At 43.0% G+C, this 17,711-nt stretch overlaps 1 protein-coding gene across 1 annotated transcript in view; it reads right to left on the bottom strand.

Moving 5' to 3' along the window:
- LOC138250242 (cell cycle control protein 50C-like) overlaps positions 1–17,711 on the bottom strand; it is a 98,928-nt gene that overhangs the window by 48,504 nt on the left and 32,713 nt on the right. Inside the window, exons 3-5 of the mRNA XM_069204879.1 lie at positions 15,318–15,428; positions 7,079–7,178; positions 865–1,008 (exon numbers count right to left, since the gene is read on the bottom strand). Of these exons, the coding sequence (XP_069060980.1) occupies positions 865–1,008; positions 7,079–7,178; positions 15,318–15,428 (355 nt within the window). The remainder of the gene's footprint in view (positions 1–864; positions 1,009–7,078; positions 7,179–15,317; positions 15,429–17,711) is intronic.

The following is a 17,711-nucleotide window of genomic DNA, read 5'->3' as shown; positions in this document are numbered from 1 at the left end:
GACAGGAGCAGGCCTCACAGCAGTGGAAAACGAATTTAGGAGTTTTTCACTACCACAACATGTAAAACAAATAAGTACATGTCCTACCTTTTACCTACATACCACCCTGCCCTATGGGTTACCCAGGGCCTACCTGAGGGGTCACATATATGTAGAAAAAGGGGAGTTTAAGACTTGACAAGTAGTTTTAAATTCCAAGTCGAAGTGGCAGTGAAACTGCACACAGAGGCCTTGCAATGGCAGGCCTGAGACATGGTTAAGGTGATACTTATGTGGGTGGCACAATCAGGCCTGCAGGCCCACACGTAGCATATAATTTACAGCCCCTGGGCACATGTAGTGAACTTTACTAGGGACTTACAAGTAAATAAAAGATGCCAATTGGATATCAGCCAATGATACCATGTGTTTGGGGAGAGACTACATGCACTTTAGCACTGGTTAGCAGTGATAAAGTGTCCAGAGTCCTAAAGCCAGCAAAATGAGGTCAGAAAAAGATGAGAAAGAAGCCAAAAGGTTTGGGGTGACCCTTCAGAGAGGCCATTTTCCAACAGAAAGGCTGTATTCTGTACAAAATCACCTCGCTTTCTCTGCCTCTTCAGTACCAATTACCTTACCCATCTATAGGTCAACACCTCATTGCTTCCTGCTATTACCTTACAAAGTAACAATGGTTCGATTGGTATTCCTCATTTGAATTTCGATACTTATACAAAACAATGTACAATTTACATTGAAAGTGCAAACAAATGCTTCAACATAGGAGCAGAACGAACCAAAGTGTGAATGTAAAAGAACACATACATTTGTCATTGGGAACAAATAATGCCCTTTTATGTTGTAAATTGGTTGACAAAACCTTACCTTTAAAGGCCTCTTCTAGATTGTCACTCGGTTTTGGGTTTTCGAACTTCACATTTTTGTCTGACCACCAGCTGTTTCCAGTCCTTGCCAGAGGCACCTTTACAGTAGCCGATCCCTCAGGATGGTAATATAGCAGAATACTATCTTTAAAAAACAAAATGGCAATAGTTCATTGCTATTTAAGAATCACTTTACCAGCGGAAAAAATCAAGTTATCGCAGGTAAATGCAATGTGTCAGTGTAGTGCCAACCTCACCTTGTGTAAACTCTTTTTGGGTTCCAAATCTAAATCTTAATGCCGCACTGACATTGACAGAGGATCTCATTACAAAGTTTTGGCACAGGGTCTCTCCACAAGCCTTCTTGCTGCGTTGCGTGGCATCAAAACAAAAGGGCAAGAATGTGCAGTATCTACAAGAAATAGTAAATTCCTGTCCTTGACTGCTGCCTGGCATACAAATTTCTGCCATGCACCAATGTAGGCATAGCAGCGTCATGGTGCAAGGGTGCCTGCGTTGCAGGGATTATTGTTTTTGTGCAGGAAGGCATGCATTCCTGCACAAAAACCAACCACAAGAAGCATTTACCTCTTTCTGTGTGTGCTGCACAATACAGCACACATAGAAAGAGGAAAAAATGGGAACAAATAATATTATTTTTCCCCATTGCGCCACCCTCATGCCACCCCTGGGGAGGTGTAGGCTTTTGACGCATTTCCAGGTTTACAAACCCTTGTAAATCTGAAAATGCATCACAATCCATTGGCGTTGCGTGGGAACACCCACCACAACACTCATGAAATGTCTCCCTTACTTAAAGTAACGCAACACAGCGACTTGTGCTGCATTGCCTTACACCATGTCTACAAGGCCATAAACAGTCAAGCAAAGTGAAAACCTCTACCACACCAGATGGTGGCAAACTCCAGCAGACCACTGACTCTGGGCACCACTTTATGTAATGAACTGTATTACAAGTGAATGTTTTGCTACGGTTCTGAGTTTTGAAGCCTTCCTTCTTTAAGCTAACACTACAAAGGATTCTATTTACAGCACGGTTTTGGAAGGTTTTCCATTATTGGTGCTTGGTCGTACTGCTGTTGTACTACAGTGAATCCAAACTTTCAGAATGGGACGTGGTTAAGTACCTGATCTTATGTTATACAACAGGAATCCTCAACCTTTTCTGTCATATTAGTTGCTTAAGTTCATTGAAAATCATACCAAAGTACAAATATAATTAGTGTGGCAATAGTTGCCATTTCATACAAGATTACAATTGAGGCCATCCCAGGCAAGATTACTGTCAGTAATCACCTCAGTGCATGAGGCAGGCTGTCCAGCAATGTGAAACTTGAAAAAGGCTTTATCAGTTTGGAATGCTACTCCAGGGCTAATATATGACAGACATAGCTGCAATGCCTCAGGGCACCAAGGTAATAATTTTATTAACAAGACTTCCCAACTACTCAGATTTATCCTTCAAGCATCAGCATTAAATATATTTTGGAAATCCAGTCATTTGTTTCCAAATATCACCTAGGTTTACGAGTTCTGAAACTGTACATGCTTTTTAATTTTGGATAGATACATTTATTAAAGTCTTCTATTTTAGTAGCGTAGGCTCCACACAGGAGAGCTACGTCCAGGTAGCTGAAGAGATACCAGTGGCTCATGAGCTACTTGTTGGAGAAACCTGTTCTACAATGTTCACCATCTCCCATGTGAAATAGCTTTCCTGTAGCACAGATTGCTGAAGACTCCGACCACAGTCACTGCATGGTAACTCTATGAAGTTTGAAACACCTTGGACGTTTAGTTTCTCAAACCCAATAAAACCATGTTTTTCTGTTGAATCACTATGACAAATTCCTTTTTTCATGCGTCTGTCCTATCAAGACTTATTTTATACTGACAATAGACAGTTGTCATCTAAAAGTTACTTACCTCTAATGACAATTCTCGATCTTTGGTTTGTTTGCCATATTGATAACAAGTGGAAATTCCCAGTGGGACCCATGATCACATGTCAAAAAAATAACTACATTTATTATCAACCTTGCAGTTAAATAAAATATATATATATATATATGCTTCAGAAGCAGCCACAATGCGCTCGACTAAAACCAGTCCCTTCGGTTCTCTTTCTAAAAAAACTCCAGCCATTTTGCTGAAACAGAGACGGTCAAACTATATGGATATGAATACTCTAAACAAAGTAGTGAGCATCCCCTACATTACAGTAGGAAGGTGCATTATTTAAACAGATTCTCAAGGATTGTTTAACCTATTGAAAATTCAACATTATTTGCATCAGAGTTAGTATGATGATGCTTTAAAAAAGAGTGCATTGACTTCCAGATGGTCGCACAACATTTTTATGCAGAATGTCCCTCAAAAATATGTCAACTGTCGCTGTCTAATGTCTTGTAAAGTATGCTTTCCTTCTGCACGAAAGATATCAAAATGTCTTTTTGTATCAAAAAATGAATGCAAGAAAATGCCCATCTACCTAGAGTTAGAAATTGAGGTTGCTGCAATACGCCCTAATGCAAACATGGATAACTTCTCCAACTCGGACTGATGCCCCTAATCCTTCAGTTACTTCTTCTTTTGCATCCTAAACTTTTCCCAGACAAAATCAGCATCACACTAGTTGAACTATGTAGCATCGTACTTCAAATCATTGCTATGTAGGATTGCCTTATAACGTTGGCAGGGGGTGTAATTGCCCTCATTTTTCCCAACAATATGGCCACTGTAATATTACTCAAAATTTGGTAGGATTTAAGAATAACGTTAGAGCTGTGCTTCGATTTTCTTCTTCAAGAAGATTGCAAACACTGCAACATAAACAGAATGGGCTTGTCACATTGGTCGTCTTCTTGTGCTGTGCAGGAATGTTTAAGGATTTTTTCCTAGGAATGTTTTTTGAAAATTAATCCAAAATAGTATGTAAAAAATCGCACTAGACTTCTTGCATTTGCCCAACCCACATGGCCAAAATACTGCCTTGTCGGCTGAGTTTGGTTTTTTCTTAGATATATTATTTAAATATCCCTTTACGGGTTGGGTGTGGAAGGTTCTCCATCCGAGAAAATCGTTTGAAAATAGGTACAAAATTGTAGATCATAAATCATGTTGGGCCAGTAGCATTGGTTACAAGTTTAAGTTTTTAAAAGAAGACTGAACAGAAGAGTGGAAGGTCCTTCCCAGATCATTTTCTTTACGAGAGGAATAAAAATATGCATTACAAAGTTAGTTAACTCAGTAAATTTGGTCTTAATTTGGACAATCAGATTGGCCAAAACTTTATAGGATTAAAGACTAATTTGCATCACAAATTGATAGTCCTTCCTTAAAAACAGCTTTAGAAACTTGATGCAAAGAAGAGCATTCTAGTATAACATTTACATAGCCTGATTTGTAAAATTCCATAATGATGCAAACATAAGACAAACTCATACATCCCATGTGACATGCATTTAGAAGGAATGAGCCGGATCCTAATTTTGCCATCAGTTTTCCCTTCTTGTAAGAAAAGCATGACATTATTTCTGCTTTGATCCTTTAAACTATTGAATCAGGTTATCAATTTTCAGTAGAGTCCAAAGGAAGTCAGAAATGTTAAATCCTATAAAATCAAATGTTGGTGTATCCATGTCGGGTTGAAGCTATTTTGTAAACCAAGCCTCTCTTGGGCGAGAGTAGTTAACTGGAAAGACCTGTCTTTGCTCTCACATGTGAAGCTTGGCTATCGTAAGTGAAGCTGCCATTGACAGAAAACGACCCACATCAGTTCTATCAGATAAGAAACCAAAATCACAAAAGGAGATAGAGGACATTTGCCTTTGAAGTGGGTGAGAACTATCTTGGCTCTGTCTTGGCTCTTGCTGGGAAGCAGGCAGATGCTAAACACTACATTCCGCACATTGCAGAGCACCAGATTCTGTCTCCTTCCAGGAAACCCATAAAGCTAGCAAACTGGCTTATAAGAGGCACCTCTTTCAATTTCACCAAGTCAACGCTATATAAACAGTTTGGCTCATGCCAGGGCAATGTGATTGGTCCCGTTAGTGGAATTAAACCAGAAATAATAAGCAAGCCAGTCTAGCTAAAAAGAATGATAACTGTAGGAACAATTTGGACATGTTCAACATCAGCTAAGTGTTGCCTTTGTAAGCTGTCAAGCTTGAAGAAGGCGTTTCAGAAAAGTCAGAGAACAAAAGATAGTGTGTCCCCTGCTGCAGCAACTTTAGAGCTGAAGGAGATATATAGAGGTGAACTGTTCATAATATATTTTGTATCAGCTCTGGTAAACAATGTGTGTTATATAAGTGTATTCAAGTCCTTCTGACTGAGAGGTGCTTAACAGCGTGCGTCATTCTAAAATATCAGACTCCCCTTTGCGTGGACCCAAAAAAGATTAAGCTTTACTTCAAGGCACTGTACTAGGACAGTGGAGCACAATGTTGCCACCAACCGTTGTTGTCACTTGAAAAAGTACAGCCCAGGACTTGGACATTTTTTAATCTTGTCTGTGACAACCTAAACTCGAAAAAAATACTCCAGATCCCTTAACAGGATGCAACTTGCAAACATAGCTGGTGGCAAATCTACTTCATCAGTTACACTATGCACCAAAAACCACACTAAAACTCCCTTGCAACCAGAAAACAACACACTGGGAGAACTGAGTAGCAGACCACACATCCTGCTTCTGCCTCTGGCAATGTCTGCTCCTATCCAGAGACCTTTTTTAAATGAAGACTTCTTCATCGAGAGAAAAACTGACGCCATTACGAGGGCAAGAACCTACTCCTGTTTTAGTGAACTAAGCTCAAGGATAGTTTCTAAATACAAAGGTAACTTTCTTCCCTGGGGTAAACCGTTACTGCTTGCAAGTTGAAAGGTGCCCAACAAACCTGACAATATTGAAAGGTTTTCCTCAAAATTTTTGTTACTGCTATGGACTGCCACTAATTCTGTTGGACAGTTTTTTATGGCAATCATTCTTATTCCTAATGTTAAATTCACATGATGTTTGGAATGGTCTTTGCCTAGAAATAATGTTTTCTTTCTTTTAATTCTTAGATGTTTTGCTTGCTATTACCCGATCTCCCCTGCACCATTTCCCGGAATAAGCCTTGAGCATGGTCACGCTTCCAAAGGGAAAGTCAAAGGTACTTTAGAGTGACTCATTACATTTATTTCTCAAAATAACTGAATTAGGGTATCGTGGAACCTTCAATATAATGAATAGAAAGCTGCACCTTTCTCTTCAAAGCCTAACTAGTGACTTCCCCATAGTTTCAAAATATTTTGATATTGTTTATTTACACACTTAAATAGAATTGTGTTACAAGAAAGGCGTAGACACCTACAGGTTAAACAGCCGGCATGGCCGAAGGCTCGGGGCTCAATTAAGGTTTGACAGAAAGTAGCCACTGGGACGTGAAGAGATGCTCTCAGGGTCATGAAGATGCACAACCAGCACCCCAGAAAGCCTCCTCTATCAGGCAATACCCCAGTGTTGGAAGGGCTGTTCTAAAAGGACAGTGTAGGCTTTGTTTTGTAGCCAACACATGCTGGTTTTATGATGTTTCATTTATTACTGCTGACAAAGTTGGAGCAGATGTACAGAGTAGGTACTGAGGCTGCAGTTATAACTGCAGGAAGCCTGCATAAAGGCAATTATAATGCATCACTTGTCTACGGTGTTCTGCCCCAGTACCTCTAAATTAGTATGGCACAAAAAGTCTTGAGTGGTGATGGTGAATGTGGGCTACTTCTGTTTTTAATGTGCTCCGTCTTTTTTCCCAGTCCAACGCTGACCGAAACGCCCAGTCGCCAGTCTGGCCCTGAGTGTGTGGGGTACTATGAGCAAGGAGGCTATAATATTGCTAAACGTATCTGAACCCTGGGGTAGTGCGCATTCAGGGTCAGAAGGGGGTTCTGTCTTTATCTGTTTCCAGTGTTGAATATAACTAAATTGCGAGTGGAGGAACAAAAACATCAAGACAAGGTAAGCGTTTGTTGTCATTCTCCATTCCCTGACAGATTTCAAATGTTTCTACACACAGATAGGACTAGCCAGCCTGTCTATTGACAGGCATCTGGGTAATGGACATTTTAGTTAGTGGGATGTTTTTCAACCTGTATGGAAAATACATCACATCTACCAAGTGAAGCAAAGGTAATATGCAAACACTTACCATTAAACATGCTGTTGGCTATGGCACCACATGGGGCCATTGGAGTCCCATCTGGGTATCTTGCAAAAGGTTCACATTTTTGGTTAAATGTACTGTTGTTCTATAACAAAAATAGTAAATCATATATTTTTAAAGCTTAGACTTACTTTAAAGCATCTGCATGTTTATTCACATATAATACATAGTAGCCTGCAATCTCGGTACATAAACCTGTCTGAAATTTCCATATTACAGGCGACTTGTGACACCCTTAGTCCCCTGTCATAAACAAACAAGGTAGCCACTCAACTGTAATAATTTATGAGAGCTAAATTCTGACACCAAAGTGCTCTTTGCCAGAGTCATCACCTGAGGGGAAAAGGCGGGTCACAGAGCATAATTAAAGCTGTACTTTTGAAGAAAAAAGGAAATATGACTTTTCCTTTTTCTGCTCTGTTTTTTTTCTAGATGAATAGTGATAAGCAGAAAGGAGATATTCATGGCAACATTTTTTTTATTCCACTGTTTAGATCATTTTAGGAAAGATAGAATCTGCATGTCTCTACGCTGAGTTCCTTGACCTTATAAAGGAACTCGGCCAAAGTCAAGATCCTGTATATGGTCATAGAACTCTTTAGTGACTTCCAATATTCTTATAATGTACGGTAGGGGTACTTTGTCCCATATATGACAGACCAAGTGAATATATTGATGAAGGTAATGGCATTTAAGCAAGAGGAGAGAGAGGCAACATTTAAAGGATCAGTACACATATAATGGAAGAAAACTGTTTATAAAAGAACAGTGTCCAGAGGGCACACAAATATCAGATTATACAGCTGTGATCCATTATAACACTGATCTAATCTCTACAATCTTAATTTGAATCCTTTTTTAAAAAGATTTGAACATATTCAGAATATTTGACAATTTATGGTACCCTTGGTGTCTTTAGGTGGCTTCCTCATGAAACAAAGCCACATATATTGGCAAAATACACACGTCAAATGATGGGCCCTTTTACCCGCGTTGTAGGTTGTAAGCTTACATAGAACCACAGATACTTTAATTGTTAGCATTATTTGTAATTTAAGAGTGTTTGGTGATGTTGTGGGTCCGGTGTGTCTATTGACAATCTTGTAATTACATTTTAGCCTGTATAGGGATATAAGCAATGAGACTGGTGGCCGTGCATATTATGTCCTGGGTTTTATCTGTAGTACGGGACATTTTGAGCACTGTTTTATTCATGTAATGCCCCCCTCTTACTCTGGCCAATGTATTGACAAATGCTGAAGCTAGCCTGTGCAGGGATATTAGACTAGTTTGCCTCAAACTAGATAGGGGCCATTCTGTAGCCTGGTTGAGATATGTTTCTGATTTATTGTGTGAGTTAGGTCTGTCTGATATGTTCTATCCACTAAGCACTTTATAAAGTCTGGTTAAAAGTGGTTAAGGCTCAATTCAACAATTGTTGTTATTCAAATAGATTGTGCTATGAGTCTAACAAAAGTTCAGTCAGGAAGTACATTGCACTCAGCATGCCTGAGGTACAGGCGATTTATCTATCTTTACCCCTCTCACGGTGGGAGAGATCTCTCTTGTTCCGATTTATTGCTGGCAAGGTATAGCGATTCTTAAGCTTCTGGGTAGGCTCTTTCACAATGGGAGCGTGTGCTTTGGCCTGTCAATGTGACTGGCCATCTGCTCAAACTCTGCTGCACTTTATGTTCTAGTGTAAATTTTATGGAGTTTTTCTTGCATTTGCAGCCAATCTTAAAGTGTCTTCATTTTCGGAAGTGCAGAGAAGCGTTATTTTATCTTCAGATTTAGAGTAACTTAATTAAACTTAATTGTAAATTAAATGTAAACAGTTAGTAAAAATATAATTACTAAAGTTTCCTTAGGGCACAAGTTAAAATTACTTGGGATAACTCTAACTATAACTGGTGAATATCTATGGTTTTGTATGTTTAAAATGTGAGCCTAACTATAACGTCCCTTTAACCTTTGTTTTTTTAAGTGAATTTATATATTTTTTAATTCTATTTTCTAACTATAACATCCCTGTAACCTTTATTTTTTCAGTGAATTTCTATGTTTTTTTTAACATAAATTAATTTTCATTACTATACGTTAATTCAACCACCGCCACGCATGGCCTTCAGATATGCGCGGTGGGATTGGCCATGGGGCCTGGTCTGCGTCACGTCCCTGTGGCCAATCCACCTAACCACCCAACTCTACGCTGCGCACTGCTTTTGGCCATGAGCAGTGGGAGTTGGCTGCAGGTTTGCGTGGTCCACCTCCCCCGACCCACTTCGGCCTTGGGGCGCCCATCCCCTGGGGCCCGGCTTTCTAAAATGTGTTTTTTTGTTGGAGGGGGCCACACAGCATCCCTGCCCATGGGCCTTCATTCCCCATGGTCTGGTCATGTCACCTGGGTGCTCCCCAGGGCTCCCAGTCACCACCGTTGGGGATCACAGGGGAGCCCGAAGGACCCCACGGTCCCAGCTGGTTCCCCACCTCCTGTGAGAGCCAGAATTGCTGTCACAGAGAAGGAAGCTTCTAAACACGCCGCTCCCTATCTGTGACAGCAATAGTTTCCTCTGTTTCCCTGCCTACATCTTTGCAGGACATTGCACGAGCCGTCCGTGGGGGGTGGCGATCCCCAGGGCCATTATTGGCACCAGGAGGGGTGCTGCACAGCCCCCCCAACATTAAGTAGCCCCAGGAAGGTGGTGGTCCCCGGGGCTGGGATTCAGAAACGAACCCCCTATCTTATCTAAATTTTGCCCCAGGGAGATGGTGGTCTCCAGGGCTGTGGGTGGGGGGGCAGACGGCCCCGTGTTTCATTAAGACATTAGCCCAGGGCAGGTGGTGGCTCCTGGGGCTGAGGAGGGGGGACGGTGGCCCCCACATTCCTTTAAAACATCAGTCCTGGGGAGGTGGCGGTCCCCTGGGCAGAGGGGGGGTGCCCACCTCCTCTGTGTTTCATTAAGACATCAGCCCCAGGGAGGTGGTGGTCTCCGACGCTGCGGGGGGCCTGGTGGCCCCCGGCATTTCATTAGGACATCAGCCCCAGGGAGATGGCACTCCCTAGGGCTGCGTGGGGGCGGGCAGCGCACCCGCATTTGATTAAGACATCAGCCTGAATCTTTCCAGACAGATGCTGAAGTGAGCGTTGTATTTTTCAGGAATGTTTTGTGACGATTCATCAAATGGCACCAAAGTTAAAAAACAAATGTTAAAATGATATTATAGTTAGGTATGGTAAGAATATCTAACTTTGCATTAAAAAAAACCAGAAAAAACTACAGGTTAAAGGGACGTTATAGTTAGGTGAAAATGTCAGTTAAAACATACTGTTTTAAATTAACAAAATGAAAAAAACACTGAAATGCACCAGTTATAGTTATCTCAAGTGGCTATAACTGGAGTCCAGAAGTTACTATAACTCAAGCCCCGCCATGTACAATGTTGTCATCAATACCATTTCCGATGTTGCACTGATTTTTAGCAATGATGTCATAGAACATGTCATGAGTGATGTAATATGTGAGGTCATAAGTAGTGTATGGCAAGGGATGGTGTCCCTGGGACAGTAATCGGGTCAGGGAGGGGGGCCCAACACACGCCCTCTCCCCATATTTTGAAATATATATATATATACTTTGACCGCTAGTGGCAATTTTTTGAGCAAAAACCAACCTGGTGCCAGTTTGTGGTTTTTTACCACATTCTTGCTGGGAAACTGAAGGATAGAGGCAAAAAACATTTTCTTTTTACTTTTGGCCCCACAAGAGCTCGAGGCGCAGGGTATCCCTGCCCTGCCCTCTTATATTACTTTATAAAACTTTTTTCAAGATAAAGGATGAAGTTCCCTAGTCCTAGCAGACACAAAATGTATTTTCATGTTGCAGCCAGCCAATCAGTGCACTCTCCTCCTCAGCCAATAAGAAACTTCAGTTTTTGAATTTCATCCCAACTGTCTAGGTTTACAAAGTTTTTTAAACTTTAATTTTTCAAAAAATGCTGAACAGATCGAGACCAAAAAAAGCATATGTTTTGGACCATGATCTAGGGCCTGATTACAAGTTTGGGGGTCGGAAAACCCAACTGGCCAGATCAGTGGTGAGGAGACTGCCGGGGAGCTGGCGGTCTCCCCAGGGGCCCCATTACGAGTTTTCCACTGGGCTGACCTGCAGAAACCAAGGCTTCCACCGGTCATCCCAGTGTAAAAATGCAGCAGCATTGGACTTGGCTCCACACGGAGTCGAGTCCAATGCAGTCGCACGGAGGGCCCCAGTAGCACCCTCAGAATACACACTGTCGGACTTCCGATGGTGCTGGGGAGGTGGGGTGTAATGGCCGCCCTGAGGCTCCCTGCACTTGTTCTCCGCCAGCCATGAAAAGGCTGGCGGAGAACATGGTTGTAATCAGCATGACGGTGCTGACTTCAGTGCAGCCGTGCCAGATTACAGCCACGACCACCGTCATCCTCTAGAGATCATAGATCCTGGTGGAGACGGCGGTCTTTTGATGACACCGCGCCAATCTTGTCATATGGCGGTCAGACTGCCACAGCTGCGGCAGTCAGACCTCCACAGCGAGCCTGTCACAACTTGCGGCCTAAGGTAACTATAGTTCACGGTTCCGCCATGCCCAGTTTTTTCTTCAATAATTGAACTCCTAAAGTTTCATTGATATTTTTCTTGACATTACAAAAGTTGTCATAAGTTCTGTAATAGCTGTGGTAATTAGGGTGCAAGTTATATTTCCCTTAGGCCGCAAGTTAAAGTTATTTAAAATAACTCTAACTAGAACTGCTGAATTTTAATGGTTTTGTACCAGTGAAATCTGAGCTTAGCTATAACGTCCGTGTAACCTTTGTTTTTTTAAGTGAATTTCTAGGGTTTTGTAAAATTCTATTTTTATAACTATAACATCCCTGTAGCCTTAGTTTTTTTCAGTGAATTTCTATGGGTTTTTTTTTAACATAAAGTAATTTTCATTACTATAGGTTCATCCAACCACCGCCGTGCATGGCCGAAATCTGAGCCTAACTATAACGTCCCTGTAACCTTTGTTTTTTAAGTAAATTTTGAAGCTTTTTTTTAATTCTATTTCCTAATTATAATGTCCCTGTAACCTTTGTTTTTTTCAGTGAATTTCTATGGCTTTTTATAAAGTTAAGTATGTTTCATTACTATACGTTAATCCAACCTCTGCGACCAGGCCCTGCAGCCAACCCCCTATAACCACCCAACCCCGCATATTTGTAAGTGCTTCCTGTTGAGGTTTAATTTCTGTGAAATGACCATCATGGCCAGAAAAGATGCTCACCTGCACAGTTTACACAAAATGTCTATCCAACTGGAGCACTTTCTACTGGTTAGTCAGTAAGTGCTACTTCGTTGGATAAATGTGCATTGTGGGGGTGGGGGGGCTGTGCAGCTCCTGTACCCTAGCCGATTCCAGCCCGGGGGAACCCCATCCCCCAGGGCCCGGCCTTAGAATTTTTTCTTATATTTTTGGAGAGGGGGCCAGGCAGCCACCCTCCCCTGGCTGATTTTGGCCCATGGGCCGCATCTCCCAGGGTCCCACCTTATAATAATTATTTTTTGGGTGGGGAGAGAGGCCACGCAGTCTCCCTCCCCTAGTTGATCTAGGCCCAGGGAGCCCATCCCCAAGGCCCAGCCTAAACATTTTTTTTGGGGGAGAGAGGGGGCCATGCAGCCCCCGTTCCCATGCCGATCTCTGCCCTGGGGATCCCATCTCCCAGGGCCTGCACTCAACATATTATTTTTTGATGGGGAGGGGGGACTCATTTTAAAGGGGGGGTACAATTTTTGCCCTGAGGACCCTATTTCCCAGGGCCTGGTCATCTCTCCTGCGTGCCCTCCAGGGCACCCATTGTGCAATGGGACCGCAGGGGGAGCCTCAATGCCACTGCGGTCCCAGCCGGCTCCTCTCCTCTTGTGGGAGCCGACAATGCTGTCTGCAGGTGGGGAAACAGAAAAACCTCTGCTTGCAGAAGGGAGAGCTGTTTGACAGCTCTTACTTTCTGCGAGTGAAGTGTTTGCTCCGACTTGGTGGGAGCTGTTAAAGCTTCTGCCAAGTCAGAGCAAACAGCTATGTCCCGGGGGCGGGCTCCCCAGGACATAGCAGGAGCCGGCCCTGGGGTGGATGGTTCAGAGTGGCATTATTTACTTCTCGAAGGGGGACACTCGCCCCCCTCCAACATCAGAATTTGCCCCAGGGAGGTGGAGGTCCCTGGGGGCTGCCAGGGGGCAATGTGGCCTCCCAACCATCAGCTTTCATTTTAGCCCTGGGGAGGTTATGGTCCCCGGGCCTGTGGGGCAAGGCGTGTGCTTCCCCCACATTAAATTAAATGTTTGCCCCAGGGAGGTGGTGGTCCCAGGGGCAGCACCCCCTGCATCTAATTCAACTTTAGTCCCGGGGAGGTGGCGGTTTCCAGGGCTGCGGGGGGCCTCATGGTCCCCCACTTATAATTCAACTTTAGTACTAGGGAGGTGGCATTCCCCGGGGCTGTGGGGGGGGGGCATGCACTGCCTACTTTGAAATAAATGTTTGCCGCTGAGTGGTGGCAGCCCCCAGGGCTGGGAGAGGCCAAATGGCCCCCTGCATATAATTCAACTTTAGCCCCATGGAGGTGGCGGTCTCTGGGGCTGCAGGTCGGCGACACAGCCCTCTAGCACATAATTTAACTTTAGCCCTGGGTGCTGGTGGTCACCGAGGCTGAGGGGTATGCTGTGTGGCCCCCACATTAAATTAAGTGTTTGCCCTGGGGTTTTGGCCGTCCCCGGAATTGCGGGGGGCACATTGCCCCCCTGCATATAATTCAACTTTAGCCAAGGGGAGGTGGCGGTATAAACTATATTTATCTTTTGTTTCTCCACTTTGGTATGTGCAGTGCCCTTCAGTTCTAACTCCTTTCATGTGGAGTCCATGGGTGTGTTGCAGTGTCTAACTAGCAACTAAATAAATCCAGTTTGGGGCCCATGCAGATTTTTGGCTTAAGCCTGGCCCACTGACATATCACCATTCACATGGGAATGTATTCACATGTTGCAAAACGACTTCTCAACAGGGACAAACTGAATAGTATCACAAAGGCCTAGCTGTTATGGCAACCCATTGTCTTGTCCCAGTCAAATGGGAAGCCTTGTTGTGTTGTCAGTGTTGTGGAGAGCATTGCAGAGGGCCTGGGGCCAGCTCTGTGGATAGATATCCTCACTTCTGTATAACTAGACCAATATATATAAAAGGACTATGGCAGCTGGGATTCTAGGTCTGGAGCCATCCTGGCTCTGGCCCCGTCTGCTGCACGACGATATGGAAACAGCACCAACTCGGGGAAAAAGTACATGACTTCCGAAGTGCCTAAACCCATCCACAGGTTTTCTAACCATTATACTGTATATTGAACACTTACTATTTTATTTATGTATTTATTTACTAGCATTTTTATATGCTATATACAAGGCCCTAGAGCATCACAGCGCTTCACAGAGGAGAAGATATGTGGTGCCGCACTGGAAATCAAGTAATAATTGTCGATGAGATATATTCAGTAGAAGCAAACTAAAAAAATCTAAACAAATAAACTATGTACAAATCACAAGAGGTCAGGGCTAACTAAGATATTTGCAGTTGGAGCGTCACAGTTTATGGTACATGAGTAGCTACAAAGCTGGTGATAGCCCCACAAGGACATCTCCTTCCTCACCAACTATTATCACCTGGATAAAGGCCACCCCAGTAAGGTGGAATGGTGAAAGATGAGGCAGCATTCACCAGTGCTAGTGGCAACTAGTGCTTAAGATCCACCAAACCAATGCTAGGTGCTGCCCTGCCTCTAGGGCCACCCTTCCCAGGCAGGACCTGCATGATGTCACACCTTCAAAGGTGCCCGATGGTTTCAGATTCACACAAGGGTTCACTGTCTGCAGTTCCTCTCTCAGAACTCTCAGCCTAGTGATTCATTTACCACAACATTCTGCCCTTTAAGCAGACACAAAGCACGACCCTCGTTCTCCTTACAATAATTAGTGATAACAAGCATTCAGCTAATCACTCAGTAAGAAGGGGCCTTTACAAAAAAACTGCATTTCGTTTCTTAGGGACAAAATATGCTTGTTAAAGAAATGCTTGCCAATTAGTTAACTATATAGACCAACAAGTTGAACATAAATTAAAAAAAGAACAGAGATGAGAAAAGATAACATAAACACACCTCTTTATTGTATACATTATGCCCCAACAGCTGTGCATCATATCGTGAAATCCCATAGCGACGATGGTTCTGGAAAAAGTTTCGAAGGCCGTAGTACATAAACACATCTCCCTAAAAGTAAAAGGTTGTATTTGATTAGGAAACATTAAATCACTACAGGTTAATGATTACAGATCGTGAAAGTGAAAGGAATCCTCACATTTCAGGTTGTCTTAAACACTGAAGACAGAGCTAAACAAAAGGGAATCCCCGCTCTTAGAAAGAGAGGAGGGAAGACTGCAGGTAGGTGAGTAAAGGCAAAGCAAAACTAGTTAAGCATGGGTTAGCACCTGAGCACCTTGCAGTAATGCTGCAAATAATGGCTGTGCTGAGTCCGCCATGTATGCTTGACACGAGAATAAAAGGAGTACTGATGGTGATATTTTGAGCGTAAACAGAATTACGGGCAGCAGCTGAGAGTTGCATTAACTATGTATACTGTATGTAGCCTGGTAAAGTTTCAACCAGGTAACAGAAAACTGCAGTTCTCATTTCATTCATGAAAAAACAAAACGTATACATTCCCATGCTTACAGTGTACATGCCGCAATTAGGCTGGAAATGGGAAATACATTTTATAATAAATGGGGAAGGTGTAAATGATGAGGAGTTGGTTATGTTTCAGTCATAAAATTGCAGTGTTGTTTTAATTATTTTAACACTGGAGACATGGACCATTTGAGTCAGTAAGAGCACAGGTGGGTACTAATTTGTAAGTTTATTTGTTTTTTGTGTTTAAAAGAAGAGCAGCACAGAGACCAATATCCAGTCTGACCCTCTCCAACCCTCAGCCTCCATCCTATCCCCACTCTAGCATCCGGTTCAGACATAACAGTAAGACACCACAATTTCTGACAATGTACCCTATGGCAAAGGTGAGAGTGGGGCTGGCTTTAGCACTGGAGTTGTCCGGTGCGAGAATCTTTTTTGCCTCTTCCACCGTGACCTCTGTCCACGGATTCCCTCACTACCACCCTCCAGCAGCGCTCCTCATCTCTCCATAGCCCCTCTTTCTAATGCATTTGATTTTTTTTTTGTAGTGCTGCTCATACCAGTGTAGGGTTTCAGAGCACTTTACATCACTCCCAAACTCCATGGAGACACAGAATTATACATGTGTAAACCAGCCTATAGGGAATGTTATATAAGACAATGAGGGTCACCGGGTGTAAGAATAATCCATGGTCAGTCTATTTTAAGATTGTTTGGTCAAGAGAAGCACAAACTCAGGATTTAAAAAGTACCACTATAGTTGGGGGTTGACTAATAAGAATGTACTTCTACCCAGATGAAACCTTTTTATCAACATTAGGAAAATGAAAGACTGCGGAAAAAAACGTTCTAACATATACCATGAGGTTTGCATGCAGTTGTTTCATGACATTTCATACGTGACTGAGCCATATTAAAATTGAAACTTTTGAACTGCAAGTAACAAGAGGATCTCTGTGATAAAAGCAGTAACCAAGTAAGCTATCCACATAAAATACAGTTCTGTGATCTGTGCTGGACACGTTACGTGCAGCAGCATATTAACCCTCTGCGCTACCTAAAAACTCGGATCTCTCTCCAGGAGCGACAATAATCACCAAAGCTCTCTTGACAGGTTTTGCTTGAGGAGAATGCTCCGGTCGCACAACCCTAAAGCTGGCGCAGGGGGAGTGTTCGGTATTGGTGTTTTTGTTTTGTGGATAAATGGGTAAGACGGACCTAGCAGCAGTCACCCTGCAAACAAATATGAGCCCTTCAGTACCTTAAACACATGCAACCAGATTCTATCCCTGAAGTACCTCAACCACCAGCAAGCAGATATTTGTATTTAAAGCGTTCCAAGATGCTCTTCTTAAAAGCCGAGACGAAAGATTGTGCAGGTCACTTTGAGGCATGCAGGAAGTTGACACTTAAGTCCGGCAGCAAAGCTGATAACTCCCACTCAAAACAAAGAGTTGTGGGCACGTTCGCGCCACTTATCCTATGTTCAGCTCGGCAGAAGAGCTGCTGACGAAACAGCTTCTGAGTGGCTGAGACCTACCTGGAGTGGATTCAGATCCACGGTAGCATTTCTATAATGTTTATCAGGCGATAAACATAATTGAAGGGCTATCTTCAGCAATGCAAAAGCTAGACCTTCCGTTATGTCCATGGCAATAGAGCGATTGTAGAACCATCTTCTCCTGCTCAAAAGATAATCTGTCTAGTCGGTGCAAGTGCTGGCAGACAATGGCGGGCCTAGCCCTAACAGTGGTGAGCATGAATGCAGTTTCACAAAATGCTAGCGGCAGTGAAAGTGACATCACATAGCCTTTGCCCACAAAGACATCAGAGGGTCGACTCTTTGTGCCATCCTTGGTCCTC

Source organism: Pleurodeles waltl, chromosome 8 (genome assembly GCF_031143425.1).
Source record: "Pleurodeles waltl isolate 20211129_DDA chromosome 8, aPleWal1.hap1.20221129, whole genome shotgun sequence".
Classification (NCBI taxonomy): Eukaryota; Metazoa; Chordata; class Amphibia; order Caudata; family Salamandridae; genus Pleurodeles; species Pleurodeles waltl.
The sequence above is the reverse complement of the archived record's forward strand: the minus strand, read 5'-3'. Positions and strand labels throughout refer to the sequence as shown.